Source organism: Lepidochelys olivacea (genome assembly GCF_965140295.1).
Source record: "Lepidochelys olivacea isolate rLepOli2 genome assembly, chromosome: 8".
Taxonomy (NCBI): domain Eukaryota; kingdom Metazoa; phylum Chordata; order Testudines; family Cheloniidae; genus Lepidochelys; species Lepidochelys olivacea.
Window position 1 is genome coordinate 33920368 of NC_140418.1, and position 26815 is coordinate 33947182.

Genomic DNA, 26815 nt, shown 5'->3' on the forward strand with positions numbered 1-26815 from the left:
GGTAATGAGATACAAATCTTTCACCTATATGAAAGATGCCAGTTCAAGCCCAGGTCAGTAGCAACTAGAAGTTACTGCCATCCCATGGCTGTCCACTAGTTCATGTGAAACAAAGATACGGTAATCTCTCCTCAAGTCTGAGTGCAATGGCATCCACACCACAAAAGAGACCATAAATGCCCCTCTCAGAGATTAAGAACTGATTGGACATGGAGAATGAAGTCTCCTCCAGGCCAAGGCAACACAGAACACGCCAAAGAAACCTGCAATGACTTTGACTGTGCTGTACCTGGGGCAAGCATTGCCGTCTCCAGGGCTGTCACTACAGCCCCTTTATTAAGCGTTAAAATCACATAAAACTTTAAACCTAAGAATACAGGAACGGCCAATGATCCAACATCAGTATCCTATGATCAGTGGTGGTCAGATGTTTCAGAGGAAGATGCAAGAAACCCTAAATTGGGCAATCATGGAATAACCCACCTAACATCAAAGTTTCTTCCTATCCCAGTCAGATGTTGGCTTATGCTCTGAATCATGAGGGTTTATAGTCTTTCAAAACTTTTGAAATTCAAATCCTACAAGTATGCAACTCTAAAGCTTGGGGATGCTAGAAAATACCGCATACGGTCTTAAGTTGTATCATGTGCCTAGCCTTTAAAGGCACAGTACTATATTGTTTTGTGGAGTGGTCCTTACACTTTAGTACTCACAGTGGATTATTTGTTTTGAGTGCCCCTGCCCCAGACTTGAGTTCATTATGCTAATACTTGAAGCTCACCTCACTGTAGAGTCTGAAGATCCAGTTACAATGACTCTCTCGTCATACTGCAGGCAGAGAACGGACCCAGTGTGCCCTGTTAATATTTTCAAACATTCCAAGCTTGTTTTATCCCAAATCTGTCAAAAACAAAGATATGGGTCGAAATTTTGGCTTTCACTATTGTGAAGAGAGGACCAGTGGTGGCAAAGAGAATCAATGAGCATTCCAGCATGCACATTCTCCTGCAATTTCCAGGTGTGGACCTTGAGCCTTCATTTCTGTTTTTATGTTCTCCTGCCTTGCCAAGGAGACAAGCACATGCTGGACAGATCTATGAAACTGCCAACCATGAGACAGAAGTTTGTCGTTCATAAGGAAACATTTTGTTTCATAGGGAAAGAGCAGAAATTAGCAATAATCCAAACCATTAACAAAACCATAGGATGCAGCCAAGCAACGGGGCACAAGCCATCTGTTTACAGTAAACCTGATTTCATAGAAGGTGTTGATTTTCAATCTGGTCAAAATTGCCATGACTGGCAATCCACACCATTCATGAGACAAAACACAAGCAGCGATATGTTACCAGCTTCCCCTGCGAGAGCATGCAAAACATGCCATCCTCAGAAAGTGCTGCACAAACACTGTCCCACAAAAAGACAGGAGAGATGGGCCCCAAGGAAACAAGCAGCACCTGACAGCCTCCTTTCCAAGTCTAAAGCCAAGACAGAGGCAGTGGCTCATCTCTCTAAATAAAGAGGAAGGAAATATATTACCTTAATGGAGTTATCCCTTAGGCCACTGATGATCTTTTCATCATCATACTGTAAACAGTAGACACCTTTGCTATTTTCAGAGCGGCACTGAATTCTTTGCAAGTTGTGTCGTCCACATCGCCAGTTAGATTCTATAGTCTAGAAAGAGGAGGGAAACTATTTATACCAAGTGATGAATAAAGCTGTGTATGTTTGTTAAAAACATGATTTCTTGGACATTTACATCAGTAAAATTCCTCCATGAACCCCGACATATTTGGTTCTTTTGGGAAAACGTACTTTTAATTTCCAATAGCGAATACGTAAAATAGGACTAATTAGAATTATGACTTTTGCATTTTGTCAAGACAAAGCTATAACTTTTCCTCATTGTTACACCCACCAATCTTGCACCAGGATCTCTAATGCTTGACTTAGATATCTTTTTATAATGGGAAAAATTCAGTTTGCTCGTTTAATCAATCCCATCATCTGATATAGGTTACAAAGCCTCTGTTTTTATAATTCATGGACATCACACTACACTCAGTCTCATTTGGGAGGGTGAACAATAATACAAATTTGTTTAAAGTCCAAAATGGAGGTCACATCTGTTTTGAAAACTTCAGCTAATATGTCAAATAGCAAAATATAGTAACTGATGCTATTTTTCTTAGGAACCAACTTTTGGAAATGTTTTGGTTATATATCTCATTTTAAACCCTGATGAAAACCAAGAAAAAAATAAAATGAAAACATGAAATATGGACTGTTATAAAAAATGAAAACTAACTATTGGGAAATTGCCTTTAAATTCTTTATCAGATGTTATCCACTATGTGTTCTTCCTAAAATTCGCTTTTAATTATGAAGTAATTCAGCCTCTCACTTTGATTTTGTGGTGTACGCTTTGTTGGGGAAATAGAAAATTCAAATCTGGTATATTTTAACAAATAGGCTGTAATCAATTTAACATTAAAAGCAGATTTACGTTCTATCTTTTAATCAACTTTACGTTGGCAAGAGAACACATGCTGAGCCATTTCAAAGAAATCAGGAATCCTGGTTAGAAGATTTATAATAGTAATCATAAAAGAATCAGTGCAGTGGAACAAAAACAAAATCACAGAACATATGGAATCCCCAGATACATTGGGATATTTCTCATTCTTTGTAAACACACAGAAAAACAGATAAGTCATATGACAGATTGCAATGTTTGAAAGAGAAAAAACAGGTGAATGGGAATCAAGTGGTTGATGAACTGAAGATTTGTTCTGGAGATCTTACTTATTGATATCTTGATGCTATGCTCAATTTATAATCTCCGCTCCCCCCTCTAACCTATCAGAGCATTCCTACTGAAGCTCCTCAACTCTGAATCAGAGTTCTGAACTACGTTTTGTCCCTCCTTCTGGTTCCCTCCAAAAGCCTGCAAAACCATCCAAGAACAGAACGCTGATTTTTCAAGGACAAATCAAGACAAAATTTGATTTTCCAATTAAAAAAAAAAAAGCTGCTGTCCAATGGTAGCTCATAAGGCATTCTAGGGAGACCACATACCTATTTACCCCACCAACACTGTTCCTGAAGTGCCAGAAGGGTACAGTTGGCTTACACAAGATGATATGGTGGTAAGCAAAACAGCAAGCTATGCTTTCAAATCATCCACTTTTTTCCTTGCCCTTTGGTGAAATTTACAAGAAAATTAAGGCAGGAAGCCAGTTTTCATTTTCAGATCAGCAATACCTGTCAGCCAATGCTTCCAAGTTTTTCAAACTGTTGGTCAGCAACTTGTACATTGAGCATTAAATAATTATGCTCTGCTTGTATGTATTGAGTTTTTGACCACCATGCCAGATTTAGCCCTGGGACTCTATTGTAGTGTGCCTGGCAGAGATTATATTGCGCATTACAATATTTGTTTAGGTTTGTTTGGTTTGGGGTTTTTTGCAGGGGGAAGAGGTAGCCATTTAATTTTTGGTTTACAGTATTTAGCTATGTTTGTTTATTTTAAAAGGTAGTATCACCTGCCCACTGCAGGGCAATATCATTTAATGTTCTGGGAAACAGAAGAAAAGACATTCATTTTAAGTCAGTCACTGTTTCTATTTAGTTCAATACTCAAAATTTCAGCATTGGAAGCTACTTAATAAGGTTACCATATGTAAATGTTGGCTACAAATGAAGGAAACTGAAATATTATTTATACATTTGTCTGAGCAATATGAAGCAGTAAGTCATGTGCAGGTGTATATTTTAATTCTGAGAGTAGATGTCATTTCATTTAGACATTATGTGGTGTGGCTACTGTGGGAAAATATTTCATGTTTTTGAGAACCTGTAAAATCCCCTTACACGGCATAAATTTTCAATATACTGGGAAAGTAGCCACGATACACAGAGAATATACAGCAGCATTACAATTGGCAATAGAGTGGAAACAGATGTGAGTGTAGAGAAATAACATTTTAGATGACAAATACAGCTGAGTGGGTGGGCAACTTGGAACACCCTCTACAAAGGAGCATGTTAAATACAGTACTTGCAACCACATAAAAGATTCTTGCTATATGAAATTTCTGTTACTCAAAGGTGAAGCTGACAAAGATTTCACCTGCAACCTCCTTAAGCAGATATTTTAAAATAAATTCTGTGTATGCAAAGCGGGTAGGTATTTGTATGGAAGGCGTTATTACATTTTATGCACTATGGCAAACGTTACGGAATTAATGCTACAGAAATCCAAGGTTTCTTCACACACAAATTACAAAACCTCTGCCTCTTGTTACCTGTAATTTTTATATACATCCCCTCAATAAAGCTTCAAATTATAAATAAAACCTCCTCTAAACTCAGTTCCCAGAACTACAAGCCAGACAAACTTAAATGCTGGGAAATACCAGTTTCCTACAGCATATACACACCCACAGTTTCACACACTTCTATAACCAAAGTCAAAAACAGGAGAATCGGTAGCTGAAAGTACCTATCAAATACACTGTACCCTCACAGGATAATAAACTAGAGGAGAATCTCATCCAACCAGAGCAGATAATTTAAATCAAGGTAATTTGGAATCATTCATTTTAATCATGAAAAAGAATAAATCAAAAGTTGATTTGGTTTTGTTTCCTAGAAAAGCTATCTCCAAAAGTTACCCAGAAAGGAAGATGGAAATATCTGGGATATGCTAGGAAAGAAGCCAGAACATCTCTGATGGCAGGTGTATGACTGGTCATATAGAAGAACATGAAAAAAGGGATGTCTGAAAGAATCCATCTGTTGAACAGTACAGAGAGAGAGAAAACTAATGGGCTTTAACATAGAGGATATGCAAAGAGCGGCCCAGGATAGACAGGGATGATAGAGCCTTGTTAGTTCTTTAAGCAACGCCTGACTGTAGGCAAAGGCTTCAGATTCAGAAGTGTTCTTTTTCCTGGTTAAGCATCACAATATTTATATTATTCATGGGATGTGTTAAAAATATAGATTATTCACCTGCTAAGTTACTGTTTGTTTGATAACACACATATTTGACTTAATTATATTTTGACCTTCATATGTGTTATAGTAAAAAGTGCACTTGGTTCACCCTCACAGGCAGCAGTGAATTTGTATCTCCTGCAGCACAGATAGGAGTCAGCCACTGGTGAAGGGCATGGGGCAGTACCATTTCCAAGCTTCCCTGGGGAAACCGTTTTAAGTTCCTTCAGTTTACTTGCTAAAACATTAGTAACAGTTGGAGGGATTTTCCTCCTAGAATATTACAACCTTTTGTGTCAATGGCAGCTGAAAACCTGTCATCCCACCCCTACTCTGAGGCAGGACCAAGTATCCCTAAAACCACCCCGACAGGTGTTTGCCAGGTGTTCTTAAAAACCTCCAATGACAGGGATTCCACAATTTCCCTTGGAAGTCTATTCCAGCACTTAACTATCCTTACAGTTAGAAAGTTTTTCCTAATATCTAACCTAATTCTCCTTTGCTGCAAATTAAGCCCATTAATTCTTGTCCTACATTCAGTGGACATGCAGAACAACTGATCATTGTCTCTTTGTAACAGCCCCTAACATATTTGAAGACCTAACAGATCCCCTGGACCACAACAACTTTTTTGAAGACTGAACATGCCCAGTTGCTTTTTTAAACCCTTCCTCACAGCTCAGTTTTCTAAACCTTTTATCATATTTATAGCTCTTCTCTGAACTCTCTCCAATTTGTCCACATCTTTCCTAAAGTGTCACGCCCAGGCCTGGACACAGTACTCCAGTTAAGGCTTCACCAGTGCCAAGCAGAGTGGGACAATTACCTCCCATGTCTTACATACAACACTCTTGCTAAACCACCCCAGAATGAATTAGCCTTTTTTTTTTTTGGGGGGGGGGGGGGTGAGGAGGCAACTGCATCACATTGTAAGCTCATATTCAATTTATAATCCACTATAACTCCTTTTCAGCAGTATTATTGCCTAGCTAGTTATTCCACATTTTGCATTTGATTTTCCTTCACTTTCCACTTGTCTTTATTGATTTTCATCTTGTTGATTTCAGACCAACTCTCCAATTTGTCACGGTCCTTTTGAATTCTAATCCTGTCCTCCAAAGTGTTTGTGACTCCTCCTCCCACCATGGCATCACCTGCAAATTTTATAAGCATACTCTCCACTCCATTAGCCAAGTCATTAATGCAAATATTGACCAATACTTGACCCAGGACAGATCCCTGCAAGACACCACTACATACATCCTTCCAGTTTGACAGCAAACCATTGATAATTACTCTGAATATAGTCTTTCAACAAGTAATGTACCCTATCTTATAGTAATTTCATCTAGACCACATTTTCCAAGTTTGCTTATCAGAATGTCAAGTGGGACCGTGTCAAAAGCCTTACCAAAAAAGCTACATCAAATTTACAGCTTCCCCTCCCATCTACTAGGCCAGTAACCTCTCAAAGATGGAAATTAGATTGGTTTGGCATGATTTGTATCTTGATAAATCCATGCTGGCATTTGCGTATTATCCTATTATCTTCTAGGTGCTTACAAACTGACGAGTAATTTGTTCCAGTATCTTTCCAGGTATTGAAGTTAGACTGAGTGCTCCATAATTCCCTGGGTCCTCTCTGTTCCCCAAGCCTTAGGGCCGTAAGAACCTCATGGCTGCTGGGAATCTTTCCACTACTCTACCCCAGCCTCAATTTTTTGGATCTTACTCCTGTGAGTAGGTCTGGTGTCTCCCTCTCCTGTAGCATTTTCTGCGTAACGGCAGAGTTAAATTTATATAATCCTTGCTGCATCACTGCCCCCAGGATTCTGAAGAGCAGAAGAGAAAATGAGCAGAGTTGTCACTTTCACTCAGTTACTGCTTAGGAAAGGTAGAAGCAGCAGCTATGTCACTGGAGCTGTATGCCTGCAGCCAGAGCTGTCCCTGGGGTACGGCAAATCAGGGTGACTGCCCCAGGCCCCATGCTTTGGGGGGCTGCGTGCTTCGTGAGGAGGTGGACAGGTGAGGAGCCCCCCTACCAACCTCCCCTTCCCCACAGTGGGCGCCGCAGATCAGCACCTTTCCTTCCCTCCCTCCCAGCGCCTACCATCGATCAGCTGTTTCACCGCATCTTAAGACGCTAGGGGGAGGGGAGAGGAGTGAGGGTGCAGCATGCTTGGGGGAGGGGGCAGAACTGGAACGGGGAAGAGGCTGAGTGGGGGTGGGGCATGGCCGGGAAGGGGGGGTCTTGGAGGAAGGGGTGCAGTGAGAGTGGGGCCTGTGAAGAGCCAGGGGGAGCACCCCTTGCCAGATAAAAACTCTGCACCTATGTCAGAGGCCCCACACCCTCCTAAGGATGGCCCTGCCTGCAGCCTCATTAAATGCATGCATCAGGTCACATTCTTGAAGTTCTCTTCACAAGCACAAGAGAATTTTTTAACTTTTAAATATAAGCTTATATTCTGTAGAAATTGATGGCTTAGGGTCTACTCACCAAGGAAGTTCACACTTTATCATGGGTAAACCATTAAGTGAAAATACAAGTGAGACTGTCAAGGAGGAAAGGGAAGGATTAGCTTAGAAAAAGGACTGCAACCAATTTGTCCTTGTGAGTAATGAAAAGTTGTTTTATCACAATAGCCTCCTTCGGTAAAATAAACTGAAGAAATACATGTCCACTGGTATAAAGGTTCAATAGGTAAACCTGTAGAACATAAGATTAAATTAAAAATAAAAAACAGTATGAAATCAGCTAGGTAGGCTGATGACTTTTACAAGAGCTAGAAACAACTAGCTTGATAAAAAACTTCTTTAAGTGTCTTGGTAACGTTCCCTAAAATGAATTTCTATTATTCCGTGCTTATGCCCTTATCTAGATGCATCATACATCTAGGTTCAGAATAAGTTTTTTTAAAGTTTTAATAAAGACACAAAAAGATCACCTTTGCTGAAAATGTACCAGAAAACATTCACTGTGAGCAAATCAAAGGCTTCCTGTCTTGCTTTAATAACCATCTTGGTCAGGATAATCAAGATATGCTTTCAAGAACTGTCTGCAATAAAGCAAGGCTAGAAATTAGGGAGATAATGCTGAAAGCCAAACTAGATCTGAGTAGGACATGCCCCTGGTTCAATTTTGGGTAAATCATGCTTACATTACATATTCAAAGATCAGAAGAGGACAAAACATGGCAAAAGATAAGGGAGTCTGAAAAATTCACTAATCAACTCACTAGAACAGTGGAAAAGCTTTACCTTGTGAGTATCAGGACCGAAGTCATTAAATTCTGCAGAATTTAAGACCTAAATATTAAAGCTGTTATCTGAAGGCTTGAAAAAATTACTACAAAACTACAAGATAGAGGGTTACAGCCTGTTAGCCAGAGAGAGATAGTAATATGGGGGACTGCAGAACACCAGCAATGTATTGGTGAGTAGACCTACCCCCAGCCTCTGGAAAGCAGAAGAGTGCTAGAAATATCAAAGATGCATACACCTGCACTGAGGTTGAGAAAGAAGTGGGAGGCAGACCTGTTGAAAGTCTCTGGATACAAGGGGTAAAAAAGGGTGATGTCATGGTAGGCGTCTAATATAGACCACCTAACCAGAATGAAGAGAGGTATGAGGCTTTTTTTTTTAAACAACTAACAAAACCATTCAAAACACAGGACTTGGTGGTTATGTGCCCTGCTGTATTATTTTCCCAACAGATATCTGGGTAGTTGAAGTCCCCCATCACAATCATTCTGGAAGGGCATATTGAGTGGGCACCCGCAGAGATCTGTCCGGAGTCTGGTTCTATACAATATCTTCATAAATGATTTAGACAATTGCATAGAGAGTACACTTATAAAGTCTGCAGATAGATACCAAGCTAGGAGGGTTACAAGCACTTTGGAGGGTAGGATTAAAATTAAAAATGATCAGACAAAATGGAGAAATGGTCTGAAATAAACAGAATAAAATTCAATACAGACAAATGCAAAGTACTACACTTAGGAAGGAATAATCAACTGCACAAACACAAAATGGGAAATAACTGCCCAGGCCTGTAGAAAGGATCTGGGGGTTCTAGTGGATCACAAACTAAAGATGAGTCTGTAATACTGTTTCCAAAACAAAAACAAACCAACAAAAAACACAACACACCACAGTGAACATCATTCTGGGGTGTATTAGCAGCAGTGTTGTAAGCAAGACACAAGTAGTAATTCTTCCACTCTACTTTGCACTAAGAAGGCCTCCACTGCAGTACTGTGTCCAGTTCTTGTCACCACACTTCTGGAAAGGTGTGGACAAACTGGAGAAAGTTCAGAGAGTAACAAAAATGATTAAAGGTTGAGAAAACATGACTTATGAGGAAAGACAGAAAAACTGAATGTAGTCTCGAAAAGATAACAGTCTTCAACTATGTAAAAGGCTGTTATAAAGAAGAGAGTGATAAATTGTTCCCCCTAACCACTGAGGACGACACAAGAAATAATGCACTTTAATTGCAGTAAGGAAGATTTAGGTAAGACATTAGGAAAAACTTCCTAACTGTAAAGGTAATTAAGCTCCAGAATAAACTACCTTGGGAGGCTGTGGAATATCTGTCATGGGAGGTTTAAGAACAGGTTAGCCAAACCCCTGTCAGGGATGGTCTAGATCGGGGTGGGCAAACAACGGCCCACAGGACCGTCCTGCCTAGCTCCTGAGCTCCTAGCCAGGGAGGCTCATTCCCGGCCCCGCCCCCACTGCCCACCCTCCCCTGCAGCATGGTTTGTGCCCGCCCACCTCCCAGGATTTCAAATAAGCCTGTCCTGCTGCTCTGAGCAGCATGGTAAGGATAAGGGTACAGGTAAGGGGGTGGGGGTTGGATATGGGGCAGGAGGCCCCGGTGGGCAGTAAGGGGACGGTTGGATGGGGCGGAGGGGTCCTGTGGGGGCAGTCAGGGAAAGGGAGAAGAGGGGGTTGGATAGGCATGATCTTTCCCCACCTAACCTTAGTAATGACTGCATTGAAGAGTCTCTTTCCTCTTCATGTTTTGCCTCTTATGTCCAAGGTTTTAAAAGCTAGCTTGTATTTTTAAAAATATGAACTCCCTTAACTTTTGGAAGAACACATGGAGTCTATTTGATGGCCTGGCCACATTCTTCCCTAAATTCTTTGAGGGAAATCTCATTTGATAGTCTCATCATAATTAAGTAGACTAGTCTCCACAGAAGCAAGATGAAGGACCTTCCCATGTATTTCAGGATATGAAGAACATGTACAAATAATCTTCTTGACAGATCATGAGGAATAGATTATATCTGTGCTAATTCTAAAGGGATAAATTGGTCCAGCTTCATAGATCATACAGAAGAGGTCCAGGGATTTGGAGTTGTGGTATCAAAACTATAGAACTTACCCTACTATTTGGCAATTTGTCTATTACTGTAGTCCATTTAAAACAATTTATCTGCACCACAATATCTGTGGACTGTTTTTAAGTACAGGGTTAACTGGACCAACTCAGATGATCTCCACACAAACAAATTCTTTTTCCTTTTGTGTAGGGATCACAAAGCTTACAAAGGATGATATTACAGGTAGATATTATAGAACAAGGTTTGAAGTAAGAGAGCAACACTACTTCTAAAAATCAGCAAGGATAGAAAATCCTTCAGACCCTGAATGGCCCCTAAGATGAAGTCTGGTATTTTTACAGCAGTTTTCTGCATGATCTTTTGAAGAACTCAAGAATAGAGGTGATGAAATTAAATCAGGCCTTGTCCCTCTACCTCCTCCCTTTTGTCAGCAATACCTAAAGAAAGGGGGTCCAAGTGCTGTAGCTGGCTTTTTCTGTTGCAGACTTTCCAATTGAAGGACTGTGTGAACAACCTGTTCTGAGAGGAAGAATTAGAAATGATGGGACCTTATAAGAGAAAAAAATTATCCGACCCTTGACTACTAGCTCAAGAAACTCAGGGTACTAAAAGCATTGACCCTAATCCAGGATGGAAACATCTGGAACATGGGAACATTTCCCAGGGCTTAGATTGAAAAGAAACATTTGAGCATTGAGAACAAATCCCGTTGCACAACTCCTCAACCCTTCTTCCTTCTTCCCTCCAAATCAGCAACTTTGCAGGACCAAGACTAGGAAAATTTTGCTGGTATAAGCTGAATGCTTGGGATTCTGGAAGTGAGAGTTGGCTTTACAAGAGAGACTTCATATCTTGTCTGGACAAAGGCATGTCTGTTTGCTCAATATGGACAAGAATTCCAGAGTGAGAGCCTGTAACTGAAAGACCTGGCTCCCTTTGAGTAGTTAGCTTAAGTTTCCTGGACAAATAAAGATGGCATGTTATGTAAGAGTGAGTGTCTGATGTGGCCAACACCCATGTGGGGCTTGGTGGGTGGTAGCCATCCCCTTGAATTCACCTGATGTCACTGACAGCCAGTAAAGAGTACAGACTAGTGTTTTATAAATGTACAGATCTTAAGGCCAGAAAGGACAGTTATGACCATCTAGTCCAGTGGTCCCCAACCTTTCTGTGGCCAAGAGCACATTCATGCCTTCAGAAGAGTGTGGCGGGCAGCGACGCTTGTCAGCAGCATTTCAGTGGTGACGCTTCTCTGCCAGAAGCGCTCCTCGGCGCCATTTCGGCGGTGACTTCTCTGCCGGAAGCGCTCCTCTCCTCTTCTCTTCATTCCTTGGTGCCGGCCCTGATGGCGGGCGCACATAAATGCCCCGATGGGCGCCATGGCACCCATGGGCAACGCGTTGGGGACCATTGACCTAGTCTGACATCCTGAATAATATTATGACTTAGTATTCCACCCAGTGATTCCTACATCAAGCCCGTAACTTGTCATTGAGATAGAGCATCTCTTTTAGAGAGACCTCTAATCTTGATTTAAAGATTTCAGGAGGTGGAGAAGCCACAAAATCCCTAAGAAAGCTGTTTCAATGGTTAATTGCCTTGACAGTTAAAAATGTATGCCTTATTTCTAAGTCTGACTCCGTCCAGCTTCAGATTCAAGACATTGGATCTTGTCATATCTTTGTCTGCTAACTTAAAAAGCCCTTGACTGATCAAACCACCTCTTCAAAGCCCTAGGGAGTCCTAGAGAAAAGACAATGTTAAAATGGAATTATGGCTCTAAGTTTGTATCAGTAACTTTGGGGAAAGACTTGATAGAATATTTTATTTTACATATACCAAGCATTAGAAGGCCAGGACATTTTAAGTTAAGGATACCTGCAAAACACCAAAATGTTATGAAAGTATAAAAAGGAAAGAGTTAAGGTTCTCTAAACCACCTTAACTCTGATCCTGTATGCTCACCTCGTTTCACGTGAGTTCATGAGACAATCCATACCTTCTACAGGGTAAGGTAATATTCCAGATTCAGTGTATAAACGTAAGCACCAATTGCTGACTACAAAAATACCACCTTCAAAGCCAGATTCTCCTCCATTTCTCTGCCCACTGACATACCAGCTACACCAACAGTTGCCCAATTACCACACACATATGCCCCCCAACACAATGTGCCACACCCAACCAACTACTCAGTATAATTAAGAGACTACAGGAGAAACACATTACATACCCCATATCACTTTCACCTATCCTTGTTCCAACAGAAGCCTCAGTCACAGGCAGCCACCTTGTCCCTGTACATTTTACAAGTACTACACAGATTCCAGAGGAACCTCATTTAATGAAAGACGTGACAGGCCAGGACCAGATGTATTTTGAATGGCAGTTATGGGAGAAGAGTTACAGTTCAATAGAAAACTTTGAGTCTACATTTCCAGATTTTGAAACACCTGGTATCTTTGCTTGTTGTGTTGGGGTTTTTTTTTTTTTTTTTTGTTCTGAAGATGTATACTCTCAAAAATTTCCATGACAAAAAAAATAAAAAAAAAAATTAAGTACAGGGGATCTATTAAGGTGGGTTTTTAAGCTATTGTTTTGAATTTACAATCTTAAGTTTAATTTTCTCTAAAACTTGTACAGTTACAAGAAAATGTCTATCCGACTTATAGATTTCACTGATATCTCCCCCTCACTTTGTAAGATCACTGAAAACATGCAAGGTTGGATTTTTTTTTTTTTATTATTTTTATTTTTTAAATCATAGATGTCAGGGGAGGTTTTGGGGTTTTGGCTGGTGGGGGGTGGCTTTTATAGCCATATGGATGCAAAGGATGCAAGTAATAAAGAGAAGGTTAGGAGGATATGACAAGTCATCTCGCCACAAGTATTTAAAGGTGTATGGCCTGAGATACCTTGCTGCACATCCTGCATGTAATGCTCCAGAACACTTCCACTATCAAAGGCATTCCGACAAAAATGCCCCATTTATAGTTGTCAATAGATCAACATAGGAAGAGTGAATGTCAAAAACTCGAATATAAAGCAGTCTAATTACTACATCGTTTAAGACAGCCTCAACCACTTTGTATTTTCACACTGCTTTTGTTGTTTTTTCTTTACTGGGGGGGGAGGGGGGGAGCAAGCACACACACGCTGTATGTAGGGTGTTTCCCTCCTTATCTGGTGGCGGCAATGGGGTCATCAGAGTGACCTATTCAAAAGGTTCCTTCCTTTGAAGATACCAATCTTTTTTGAGGAACTCTTTTCCCTTCCTCCTTCAAAGAGCGTTCAACAAACAGCCCACTTTCAAATGTGATCTCAGCATTTACCTCCATCTATACGCCCAATACATTTCAGGGTGTTTTACTGCTTAGAGTACTGGCATAAGATCTACTCTCACTTCTTCCAACTAAGAATCTGTGCATGATCCCAAATCTTAAGATGGCTCCACTCGAATAATCACTTACAGAATTTTTAGGCCCAAATCCTGCTATTTTTCCTACTTACTTGAATGGGAACAGGATCTGGCTCTTACTACTGGAGAAGGGGGCTCCAGCAAGAAATAAAACTGAAGCAATGGAAGGAAGCCTCCTGCCTAAGCCAGGTGCCAATCACAGCAAAGCAAGGGTTAACCAATACCAGAAGGATCTTATTTCAGGAAATCAACTTCAACCATGCTGAAAGAACTTGTATGCAGAAAAGAAAAGGATAAAACAAGCTCTCTCACCACACAAGTATGTAAAGGAGTATGGTGCACAACCAACAAGTACTAATATCGTGGCTCATTTTGTTTTGCTGAGGCTTTAATTTTATGTTCAGATTTATACTTTAAAAAGATCATTTGAATTGTTAACAGTAGCTTATTAAAATATATATTTGAAAATGAGCGTTACAGTTGATTTGTGGGGCAGCTAAATTTTACAGACAGGTTGGAGTTTTGAGTAATTTTGTTCATGAAGTGCCAGCCACACAAGGTCACATTTGCCATAACAGAATGATTCCATTAGTTCACATCTGCCTTAACCAACAAACACATGTTTCTTCACTAATGAATTTTGGACCAATAACTTTTATGTCCATCACCTGGCTGAAATAAATGCATTACAGTTTTTGGTCTAAGTAACACATTTTTATGGCAGATACATAGCTAACTGGATAAGACTGAGCTTTTCTTCTAGTATGTGAACACCAAGATGACCTTAATCTGTCAAAAACATATGCTGAAAAGTAAATGAGCCATAACTTTGAAGCTCTTTTACAAGGTAAGCAAAATATCACATATTGTCAAACAAAAGAAAGTCATTTCTGCCTCATCTTTATGCCTAAAACGCATTTTGTTATAACCATATTGTAGACTCTTACTACAGTCATTCAAGAAAGACAACAAAATTCTGCACTCCTTGTAAGAAAAGCTATATTTGTTATCTTGAGTCTCTTAAAATTAAGGGCAGAAATGAAAATATTAAATAGATCTTGGTATTTGAATGTTTAATATTCGAAGTTTAAATCTGGACTTTTAAAAAAGTTAGGATAATCAAATTATATAGAAAATCTGGTTTTACAGTATGCATGTGATTGTCTGGGGGTGAACGAGACTATTAAATATTATAATTCCATTAAGTCAGACTTCATAATTCATTTCTGAAAAGTCCCAAAATCTTTCAGAAAAAGAAACATGCTTCTAATGTTGACATTAACAAGTTACCTTAATATTGTATTTACTCTATCCAATAAATTACTGCATGTTTACCGCATTTTCCTGGCAAACGAGAATTAGTACTAGAAATAGTGTAATCAATTACATAACATTATATTTAAAAACCATACTGTTCAGGATATATATCAGAGTAAAACTATCAGGAAAATGTACTAGCTTGAAAAAGTTGTGTTAGAAAACATACCTCTATATCCTGTATTATCTTTGGGTATAATGACCTGTAAAATGAATTTGGAGGGCCATCTGTGGGTCTGTTTTTAAACAGGTACTGATCCCTAACAAAAAACAAACAAACAAAAAGTTATATTTTCCAGTATGACATGTTAAACCAAAAATCCCTGCACGATGGATAACTGCACTAAGCTACAACTTAGCATATACATTCTCAAACAATACTTTTGATACCTTAAAGTCATTTAACCCACACAAAAGACAATGTCTAAATAACAATAACAACTGTATTTTAAAATATCTGAGGTTCAAAAAAAGGAAATCATTTTCTTTCATTGTGTTCAGTAAATAGGGATTTGCTATTTTGACAGGCTTTTTTAGATTCCTGAGTTTCCCACCTTTGCCAGGTCTTGAGTCAGAGTCAGCAGTTTCATTGTCATGCTATTACAGAGCGCATTAAAGCAAGATGCTAGAGAGGAAAAACACACTGAGGGACCTCCCCCTCTACTTTCAGAGACTTGAAAAAGATGGGAAAACCCAGTTATCCCAAATCTGAAACAAAGTATTACCAAGAAAGAAATGTTTCAGAAAAGGAGTACTTGTGGCACCTTAGAGACTAACAAATTTATTTGAGCAAAAGCTTTCGTAAGCTACAGCTCACTTCACTGGATGAAATGCAGTGGAAAATACAGTGGGGAAATTTATATAGAGAGAGAATATGAAACAATGGGTGTCAGGTAAGGTGAGCTATTTCCAGCAGGAAAGGGAAAAAACCTTTTGTAGTGATAATCAAGGTGGGTCATTTTCAGCAGTTGACAAGAACGTCTGACAGGAACAGTGGGCGGTGGACCGGGGGGGGGGGGGGGGGGAGAGGATAAATATGTGTTTTACTTTGTGTAATGACAGATTTCAGAGTAGCAGCCGTGTTAGTCTGTATTCACAAAAAGAAGAGTACTTGTGGCACCTTAGAGACAAATAAATTGGTTAGTCTCTAAGGTGCCACAAGTACTCCTTTTCTTTTTGTGTAATGACACATTCATTCCCTGTCTTTAATCAAGCCTAAGTTAATTGTATCCAGTTTGCAAATTAATTCCAATTCAGCAGTCTGAATTGAGTCAATTTCACTTGACAAAGTACCTAACAAGCATATTGAGTAGCTTTCTGTACTCAGTGTTGCACATTACAGTTCAGAGGTAATATGGATAAATATGCAAAAAAACTGCTAAAGTTAAACTTTGCAGAGTAAAATTTACCATAAGAACTCAAAAGCGAAAAGCAATGGGGTGGGTAGGGAAATGGAGCAAGATATCTGACCAAAAAGGGAGCAAATTAAATAAGTACAGATTTTTAATACAATTTATGACCCCCGCCCTTCCTAACCACCCCTTACCCCCACACTTTTCCATAGAAGATTTCAGAGGAGTAACAATACCATAAATTTACCTTTTGGCAGAACACTGGATTAGGGACACTTGTTACGAATAGCCTACAAAGCTGGGTGAATTAGTTTACATATTGCTGTGGTACTTACCAACCCCTTCTTTCAGAGAGCCCTTTCCACAGTGGATCAGTGCGCACCATTCTCTCAATCAATTTTTTCCATAGCATTCCCTCAGAGATGACTCTCTGCCATTCCTTACACACCAGCTCTGCTGCACAGAGCGATCTGGCATCAAGATAAGAAAGGATATTTTCTGCTATGTGATCTAAGCCTTGCTCTACAAAAAAAAAAAAATAATCAAAAATGTCAGTCTTGACAGTAAACCACTAAATGATCTCAGCTTGCGTGTACACTCAGGAAAAAGATAACGTGGTTCTACTTAAGGCACTAGAGCAGTAATAACACAAATATTTGTTTTATAGAAAGGCTTAGTGCTGTATCATTATGAATAAATTACCTAACACTGCACAAGAAAATAAAGTGGCATTATGATCTAACAAATCAAACTTGAAAATGAAGTACTAATAACCAGAGAAAAACACTCCAACTGCACTGAAAATCAAGCTTAGGAGTTAGATAAGAAAATACAACTACTAGTAAGGAAGCAATGAATTCAAATTGATACAAGAAGCAACATTTTGAACAAGTTAATAATTCTTTATCCTCTATTTCTAACATCTTTTGCATACCAGAATTCCACTCTATGAAAGCTGGGCTATGCGAGTAAATCAGCACAGTGCATTAATATCACAACAATTATTCTGCAGCTCCTGGACTTCAAATCATGGGCCTTTTCTGCTCCATGTTAATTCCACCACAGATGTGGGGCAGGAATGCTGAACTCTTTTTCAGAATATTATAGTTTGCTAAATGACAACACAAATGAAACATTTCATATTTCTCTTCCCTTACCATTCTTCCTTTTTATGATTAACTCCTACCCTGGCAATGTAGAGTAAGTAAACACAGTATATGATCAGATTCCTCTTGAGCAAATGCAGACATATCCTTGTGAGATGGTCAGGAGAGGTATTGGAAAGGATGCTGTAGAGCAGCGTTTCTCAACTTTGGTCACCGCAGCCACCAGGGGGTTTTCTTGTGGCTACAGCCCCCTGGGCAGTGATTAGGGAGAAGTGGGGAGCGGCAAAGCATTCACCCCTTCCCAGGGGCCACCAGTAGGGGTTTGGCCCTGCCTGCCTCTGGAGCCACAGACACCAGAGAAGCAGACAACCAGTGTGAGTTCCCCCCTTTCCCAGGGGCAGTGGGGCTCAGGCTTCTGGCTTCAGCCCTGGGGTGTTGGGCTGCAGGATCTGGCCATGGGGGTTTTGGGTTCCAGCAGTGGAGCTTCAGGCTCCATCCCCCAGTTGTGGGGCTTTGGGATCTGGCCCCAGGCTCAAACCCCCCCCCCATCACCCATGACCTCCACTGCCTCACTACCCCCCTCTCTCTTCAGAGCTTCATTTATCCCCTGGCTTGCCAGGGCTGAGTAAGTCTATTGTGAAAAGCAATATTAACAAACATACAAATATCAGTTTTCACAGGAGCAGACTTGCTAGCTAGCAAGTCTAAAAAGAAAACAGCAACCAAAGAAACAACAAAAAAGAGAAGAATGTGCAAAGCACCTTATTTTGTTTCTATTCTGTTTAGGTCCATAAAGAATAGAGACAACTGTACATTATTTTTATTATTGAGTCTGAAAAAACCCGACATAAATTACAATGATTTCGACATGTGCATATTTATTTGTTTTTCCCACAGTAAAATAAGTATTTTAGGAAAAATTGTCAGAGCGGCCACCCCCAAGAGTTGGTGGCTGCACTCTAAGGCCACCAAAAAATTTCTTGTTCCAACCCCTTGTGAGAACACTTTCTAATGTCAAGGTTAAACACATCTCTTCCATTAAGACGTTACCACAACCTGAGAACATGCTGCATGACCACTCCTGAACTTACTTCAGAAGCTAAGGAGGCTCGACTTGACCTTTGTCTGTCCCTTCCAGCCCTACATTTCTGTGATTCTATAATTTATATAGAAGAATTTGGATAAACCTAATTTGACTTCGTAATTGCAAAATCTGCGTCATCATCTTCAGAAAGTGCTTTGTTATTGATTCTGGATTGCATGGATATCATTTAAAACTGCTCAATAGCCATTTCTTCTGCCATTTCCTCTCTTCCCTTCACCTTTCATTAATTTCCACAAAGCTTGCCTAATTAATATGCAGTTCAGTGAAGGACTCTATAAAAACATTTTTAAATAGATCTCTTCTTAAATTAATACTATTTTCTTTGCTCTTCAGCACTGCTAAGTTTAAACGAGGCCATCAAGAGGCACAGTAGCAAGTGAAAGAAATTGTCACCCAGAAGCTTTTACACTTGGCAAAGAAATCCTTGACACATACTATTTGCTACAATTTGACATTCTATCTGCTAAATCTAAGGTATCTATACTGGAATTCTCTGATTAGTGCTATTTTTAATATGGCAGAAATCCAGGCTCTTTGAAATGAGTAATGGACCTAATAGTGATTTCCCAGTGGACGAGTGATGGACCTCTCTCAGTAGGCCTTTTCACCAATCCACCAATGATGCTTAAGTGGGTATATTCTTCTGAAAGTAGGATCCTAATTCTTTTAAAGACTAATCTGAATATATATCCCTGACCTGCTATCTAAATTGTTTCTACCTTTGTTCAGCTGTAAATGAGCTCAATCTGCTTATTAGCTAGTACTCTTGATAGAAATTAATATCTAGACTAAAGATAAGATGCATAAGGGAATGCCTGCAGCACCCCATATAAATAATCAAATACACTGATATATTGGAAAACCATTGGGTACATCTCCACTGACTTCAGTGGAGTTGTATGCATCACTGACATTACCCAAAACACCTAAAAGTTTAACTTTGTAGTCCAGCTGTTGAATAAAGATTACCTTATCTGATGGGTTCTGTTATGAGGGAACATGGTACAGAACAATGACCTGCATCTGTCTGAGTACGTGAGCTAGTTTCTGGACATTTGTGTGTTTGGACTTTGGCAAGAGAATGTAGTTGATCTACACGGTGTGTCCAAGCAAACAATAGTCTAAAAATGCAGCCATTGCAATATGCCTCTTCCAGTAATCAGAGCTTTCAAACTAGAAATTAATGTTCTCAGAATATAATTACATCTGCTGCAGAGTGCATGACAGCAGCAAGTGTAATTAGAAAACAACGGCCACCTGGAAGAACGTCTTCTCTCAATCGCTGAATAAATGCATTAACTTCCTTGGTCAAGCCAATATTTGAGTAACTGATCTGGAAACTTGGAACTCTAGGGAACAGACTGAGAAATACAGAGCTAAACATATTTTCTTGATATGACTTCTGGCATCTCTTGCAGCCAAAGAAGAGAGCTCTGCCAATGGGCTCTCATTTGGTATAACTTTCCTTTACTTGTGAGTCTCTTTTGACTCCATTGTCACAAAAATGGCATTGCTAAAGTCTCTCTTTGGCCCAGGAAGTTTAGGTTTGTCAGAATTTGATGGTAAAGGATATGATTTAGTCATCAATTCTGTGACTTTAATGGATCTCAGTGAATTCTTTGGCTTCATCCTCCGCCGGACTGGCTGCGGCTGGGGCTGGAGTTCCCCTCTCCCCTGCAGCTGTGGGCTGACACCAGAGCTGTATTGTGTGTGCTCCCCCTCGGGCCTGGGCCCAGAGCTATTCTTCCCCTCTTCCCCAATTGCCAGAGCCGTCCCCCCAAGCAGCCAGGGCTGGAGTTGGAGCTGTCCTCCCCGGAGCAGCAGCAGGAACTGTCAGTCATGTGTCATTCTCTCCTCCCATCCCCCACCCCGGTGCTTGGGCTCTCGGTCAGGGCCACCCCGACAGTTATTTTTAGTAAAAGTCAAGGAGAGGTCGACGGCTTCCATTAACTTTTGTTTACTGCCTGTAACCTGTCCATTTACTAAAAATAACTGACGAAATCATAACCTTGCTAATGAAGTACCACTTTTGCCAGCAGGAGCACTGGTGCAAGCTTATAAATCATCTCTGAAGAGATGATGCTGGAGTAGTATCTGTTCTCTCTCTGTAGTTAGAGGTATTTAAATTGTAATATTATACTGCCTTTATAAAGCCAAGATAAAGAGGGTTACCCATTTCTGGGATTTATGATACAGTAGCTAAGGCAAAATAATTCTCTGGTGACATCCTGTGGATAGTTACCCATATCCTTGGAGAGAGGATGCTAAGGTTTCTCAACTGGTTCTCAAACTATCAAATTCCTCAACATTGCATTTATTTTTGGTCCACTTAATCTTACTGAAACATTTGAGTTTAACTTAGTCTTTGGACTTAGTCATGGACTGCTTTTGCGTTTGGTTTAGCTGTAGAGATTTCTTATAAATATTGCTACTAGTGTAAATCATTCAATATTTGCTTTATGACGACAGGCTCAAGATAATGAACCATGAGCCATTATAATTGTCTTCTATTTAAAAACGTCATTCAAATGACTGGAGTAGGATAACTAATTCTGATTTGCCTCTTCTTCGTTTACAAAGGGATTGTCTACACTACCCCTTAAGTTGATGTAACTTATATCGCTCGGGGGGGTGGGGAAGAGGTGGTGTCATCCACTAGGTCAGTAACCCTGTCAAAGAAGGCAATTAGGTTGGTTTGGCATGGATTTGTCAAGAAGAAATCCATGTTGGCTATTCCTTATAACCCTATTAACCTCTAGGCGCTTACAAACTGATTGTTTAATAATTTGTCCCAGTATCTTTCCAGGTATTGAAGTTAGGTTGACCAGTATGTAATTCCCTGGTTCGTCTTTGTTCTCCTTTAAAATAGGTACTATATTTGCCCGACATAAAATAATTGCTAACACTTCCGAGATTGCTTCAGCTAGTTCCTTAAGTACCCTGCTGATTTGAATACATGTAACTTACCTAAATATTCTTTAACTTTGTCTTTAACTGTTTTGGTTTTCAATTCTTCCCCCGGTTGTTAATATTAATTGTATTCAGTGTCTGGTAACCTCTTTAGTGAAGACTGATGCAAGAGAGGCATTAAACATGTTAGCCATCTTCATGTCATCAGTTATTAGCTCTCCTTCCCTGCTAAGTAGAGGACCTACACTTGCCTTCATCTTTCTCTTGCTCCTTATGTATTTAAAGAATCTTTTATGTCCCTTGCTAGGTGTAACTCATTTTGTGCTGTAGCCTGATTGTCACTATATGTTTGTGCTATTCTTTGTACTCCTCCTCAGCAATTCATCCATCTTTCAACTTTTTGTAGGATTCCTTTTTGATTTTCAGATCATTAAAGAATTCCTGAGGCAACCATACTGGCCTTTTACTATTCGTCCTATCTTTCCTATATCACCAAGTTCAAACAAGCAAGCCTTTTTCAGTAGGCGGTTCCCAACTTTCATTGCCTCCAAAATGGCAATTCCCTTTCTGATTATGGATCTTCACTCAACAGTTATCAGGACTGCACCAATATCACCAGCTATGTCAGCATATTTAAGCAGACATTTGAGGTGTTCTCTATAGCATGATCATTATGGTAAACTTGTTCTTCCAACCTGCACCTGTCCCACTAATTCTAATACCTATTGCAATTCTAATTTTCTAAATCCTGCTTTTCTTTAGGACAATTTTGCCAAAAGACCATTCTCTCATTTGATTGTGCTCTTATTTCATTAACTTTTTGAAAAAATTCAATCATGAAGTGGTCATTTTAAAAGTTATTTTTAAATAACTGATTTGATATAGTGAAATCAAATGTAGTAATTTGTAGCAAACAGTAAGAACACCTTCACAGGCTAAAAATAAGGAAGGCAATAAAGCTGTACTGACTGGACCATTTTCATTTGATGCTGTGGGAGGTGCAGGAGGAAAGGGGAAATATACCCGTATCTTAGAAGGGAAACATTTAATACAGTTGTAATGTATTTTTGAGATTTCAGTAGAAAACTGCTAGTTAAACACTGTGGCTTAAGTCGACTTTTTAACAAGCTCAGATCAATAACCTTAAGAGTACTTATACAGAACAACTACATCTAGTGTCTAATAAATTAATGCAATGCCATATTCTCAATGCAGGATACTAACCATCCCCAACACACAGGACAAGCAAATCAATGAGTTATGAGGAGAGGCTGAAGGAGCTGGGATTGTTTAGCCTGCAGAAGAGAAGAATGAGGGGGGATTTGATAGCTGCTTTCAACTACCTGAAAGGGGGTTCCAAAGAGGATGGCTCTAGACTGTTCTCAATGGTAGCAGATGACAGAACGAGGAGTAATGGTCTCAAGTTGCAGTGGGGGAGGTTTAGATTGGATATTAGGAAAAACTTTTTCACTAGGAGGGTGGTGAAACACTGGAATGCGTTACCTAGGGAGGTGGTAGAATCTCCTTCCTTAGAGGTTTTTAAGGTCAGGCTTGACAAAGCCCTGGCTGGGATGATTTAACTGGGAATTGGTCCTGCTTCGAGCAGGGGGTTGGACTAGATGACCTTCTGGGGTCCCTTCCAACCCTGATATTCTATGAATCTATGATCAACATTAGACAAAGGAAAAATAAAATACTTTTTACATTAGCATTAATAACTTCCAAAGTGAATGGAGTGCTGGAGATGGCTATTAATCCTTTTACCCCGATACTGTAACATAGGGGTTACTGGATAAACAAAAAGGTTCCCAGGCTCCCATTCCACTGTATTGTTTTCATCTCAAAAGCCTCTATACAGCCCTTGCTCCAGGTCCCACTCACTGACCTGCCTCTCCAAACTACTTGCTTAGTTTTCCCTACCCCTGTAATTCTACAAAAATACAGGGTAAAGATGTTAACATGCCTAACAGTGATGATATTTAGATAAATGGTTAGGTAAGCAATGAATCCACAGACAATTAAAAGGTGATATAGCTCTGTTTGGCTGATAATTTAGTTGTATCACACCCTGCGACAACACTAAATACAAAAACTTTGGTATTAACTGTAAAAACTGAAATCTACAGAACATTTGTTGTAATAGATCAGAAAGTGCATACATAACCTAGTGTTCTGAGGGAACTAAACTTAAGTTATAATAATACAAAAATACATTAAACTGCTGGACCATCTAGCCTCTAGAAGTCATTTTTAAAATGAGCTCAATGATTCTGGTGCCCACATAATTAGCTTTTTACAGAATCAGCAGATCTGAAAATTCTGACATTTGTCAATCCGTACCTCCAAAACTCCAGTTATCTCCCAGTGTAAACTATAGAAATGTTATCTTTCCCTTCTAACGTAAGGTACTTTCTATCATCTGCAGCTTGCAAAAGAACAGAGGCACTGGAGCTGTCTGCAGACTCAGGAAAAAAATAATGCATCAGTTACGCTAGGTTCACATTGGAAGGTTATCTTCACAACCACAAGAACTAGAACTGTTTTTTAAATGAAAGCTTAGATTCTGCAAAAGTTGATGCCTGAGAAAGTTTCCTACTTGTCACTGACAAGTGGACTTTCCAAACCCTGGTTAATGAAGTTTACCACAAAAGCTAAATGCTCTCTTTACCATTACAACCCTCATTCTCAATCACACAGCAATGGTACTGCACTCACCCATGAGAGCAATTACTAACAGGTGAGCTAATAGAAAATCATGCAAGACTGCTAAACATGTGTAGGATGTATAGTCCAGGTGATGAATGATTACCAGGTAAGAACAAGAGATTGAAATAAGTTACAGGGGACACTACTGGGTTAGTGGTAAAACAGGCACATTTTTAAAATTACGTTTTTGCCCCGCAGAACACCATTTATCTTGACTTCAACTCTTATGGTCGGGGGAGTTTCTAACCAAATCTACTTGCAAGCAGGAACACAAACATTCAATCAGGAGAGAAAATGTTAAGAAAAAAGGCAATACTTTGTAAGTTAACACAAAAAGGTAAAGGTTTACATAGGTTCCATTTGAACACTGCATTTTTCTCTTTGGGATGCAGGGGTGTTAGTAACTTTATGATTAACCTTAAACAAACATGCATAATTGAAGTTTATCCAGCAATTATTCAACCATATACCTGAAGAAAGGTGAGAGCAGACACACTTCAGACATTGATTTACTTTACATTTTTGAGCAATGTAATCAAGTGCCAGTCTTTCAAACATGGCATGAAATGTATCTTCCTTCAAAATGTCAAACGTAGAGAAATAATTCCAAATGGAAAAAAGTGACAGGGCAAATATATTACGAAAGTTCATATTAAGTTAGCATAAAAGCTAAATCTTATACATTTATCTGTTACTGCCATCTCCTGGTAATAAACAAAATGATTATGCTCCCTAAAATAAACTGGAATATTTGCCTTAGTTATTTTATGTTCTGTAGAGCTATAGTTAACTGTTTTAGCTACTGAAATAAATTACATTTTAATAGCATGAGCTCATCAAATGTGAAAATGTTTTATTACTAGTCAAATGTGCTTATGCTGTCTTGTACATAAAAACAATAACGGAAGTATGATTTAATTTTGAAGCCCCTTCCATGGTGAAGGGGCTAGTGCCACTTTTGTTATTTTCTCAATGGCACAAACATTGTAAAACTGAGCTTGAACAAATTCAGAGAGCCTTTTTCCAAAAGGAAAAAACAGCTTGGTTTTCAAAATCAGTTAAGGCTGTTAAATGACAACAGTGGACTTATCACTCAAAAACTCAAAGCATATAAAAACCGAAAGCCTCATACATTTTACACTGCTCACATAATCAAGTATAAAAACTCATCTGAGAAAACTATATAAAGTGTATTAAAAACTGTTGATGTACATTAAAATTAGTTATATCAGAATCTCATATATGTAGTACACGCATATGTAATTTATATATAAGAATGGCCATACTGGGCCAGACCAATGGTCATCTGGCCCAGTATCCTGTCTTCCAGCAGTAGCTAGTGCCAGATGCTTCAGAGGGAATGAACAGAACAGGACAATTTATTGAGTGATCCATCTCATCATCCAGTACCAATTTCTAACAGTCAGAAGTTTAGACTCGCAGAGAATGGGGGTGCGAAAGCATATGCTTTCAGACAAGAGAGTTGGGTTTAAATTTTGAGGTTAAAGATGGAACAGCATTTTGATCATAAGGAAATTTGTTATGTAGTGATGAAATATGCATTTCCTTGTACTTTATTAGAATACACATTTATGTTCATTATGTAGGTAGACATTTATGAGGTCCTTAGACATTTCTTTCTTTTAATCACTTGGGGTTTTTAAGTGATGTCATATTTATATTATATTTAGCAATTTAAACTTTTTAAAACAATGTTTTTGGTTTTGTAATTTCTTCTAATTGCATCTTCTTGTGAAAGCAAGACTTTTAAAAAAAATTAAGTGTGTTGACTAGATCATTAGATTATTAAATCAGAGCGAAGTGAGCTGATGGAACTAACAGTAGTAAGGAAACCATCTTTCCATCTCAACATCCATCTCTCTTCATTTTTAATATGTCAACTTGAACGATGAAAACTCATGCCTAGTTTTCAAATAATGGGGATAAAAAAATATGAACCTTTGAAAATTGTCACTTGTACAAGTCAGTGTCCAAAGCTACCTAAAGTTTCAAATTTGGTAGAGCAATGATATTTCAATGGGTAGAAAAAGAACAAAAAATCATTATAAGCTTCATAAAAAATGTCTCCTTCCTGAAATTTTAAGTCAACCTCAAAAATGCTTAAATTATTCAAAAGTTTCAACACACTCCACTTGTCAAAGAAATATAAACCCTAAAAATCAGACAGCCTGATATTTTAAATTTTGAACTACAAAGAAAAACCAACAACCAGCCTTTTGATGGAATCTCTGGCTGCAACCTGGGCATGGGTGCACTACCAAGTTGGTGTCATCTTCTGCAACATCTAAGTTTCATTTTAAACAATGAAGTTTCTAGCCATTATAGCTAAGAGAGAACTTTCCATACATGAATTGATTGTGAACCGTTGCAGTGATGTCTCCCCAAGCCCACAATGTTTCCTGTACTGCAAAATGAACACTCAGGGGAAGATGCTCTTGCATGCAGCATGCAATCTTACTACCACTGAAGTCAGAGGCAAAAAACTATTTATCTCAATAGAAGCAGAATCCAAACTATCCATA

General features: G+C 39.2%; 1 protein-coding gene across 4 annotated transcripts in view; it reads right to left on the minus strand.

Annotated features, from left to right (window-relative positions):
* Nucleotides 1-26815, minus strand: part of FBXW11 (F-box and WD repeat domain containing 11) — a 125665-nt gene that overhangs the window by 18022 nt on the left and 80828 nt on the right. For all 4 annotated transcript variants that reach the window (XM_084635726.1, XM_084635728.1, XM_084635727.1 and 1 more), the window contains 4 exons: nt 16781-16967; nt 15263-15353; nt 1540-1677; nt 782-900 (listed from right to left, as the gene is read on the minus strand). In XM_084635726.1, coding sequence (XP_084491852.1) covers nt 782-900; nt 1540-1677; nt 15263-15353; nt 16781-16967 — 535 coding nt within the window. The remainder of the gene's footprint in view (nt 1-781; nt 901-1539; nt 1678-15262; nt 15354-16780; nt 16968-26815) is intronic.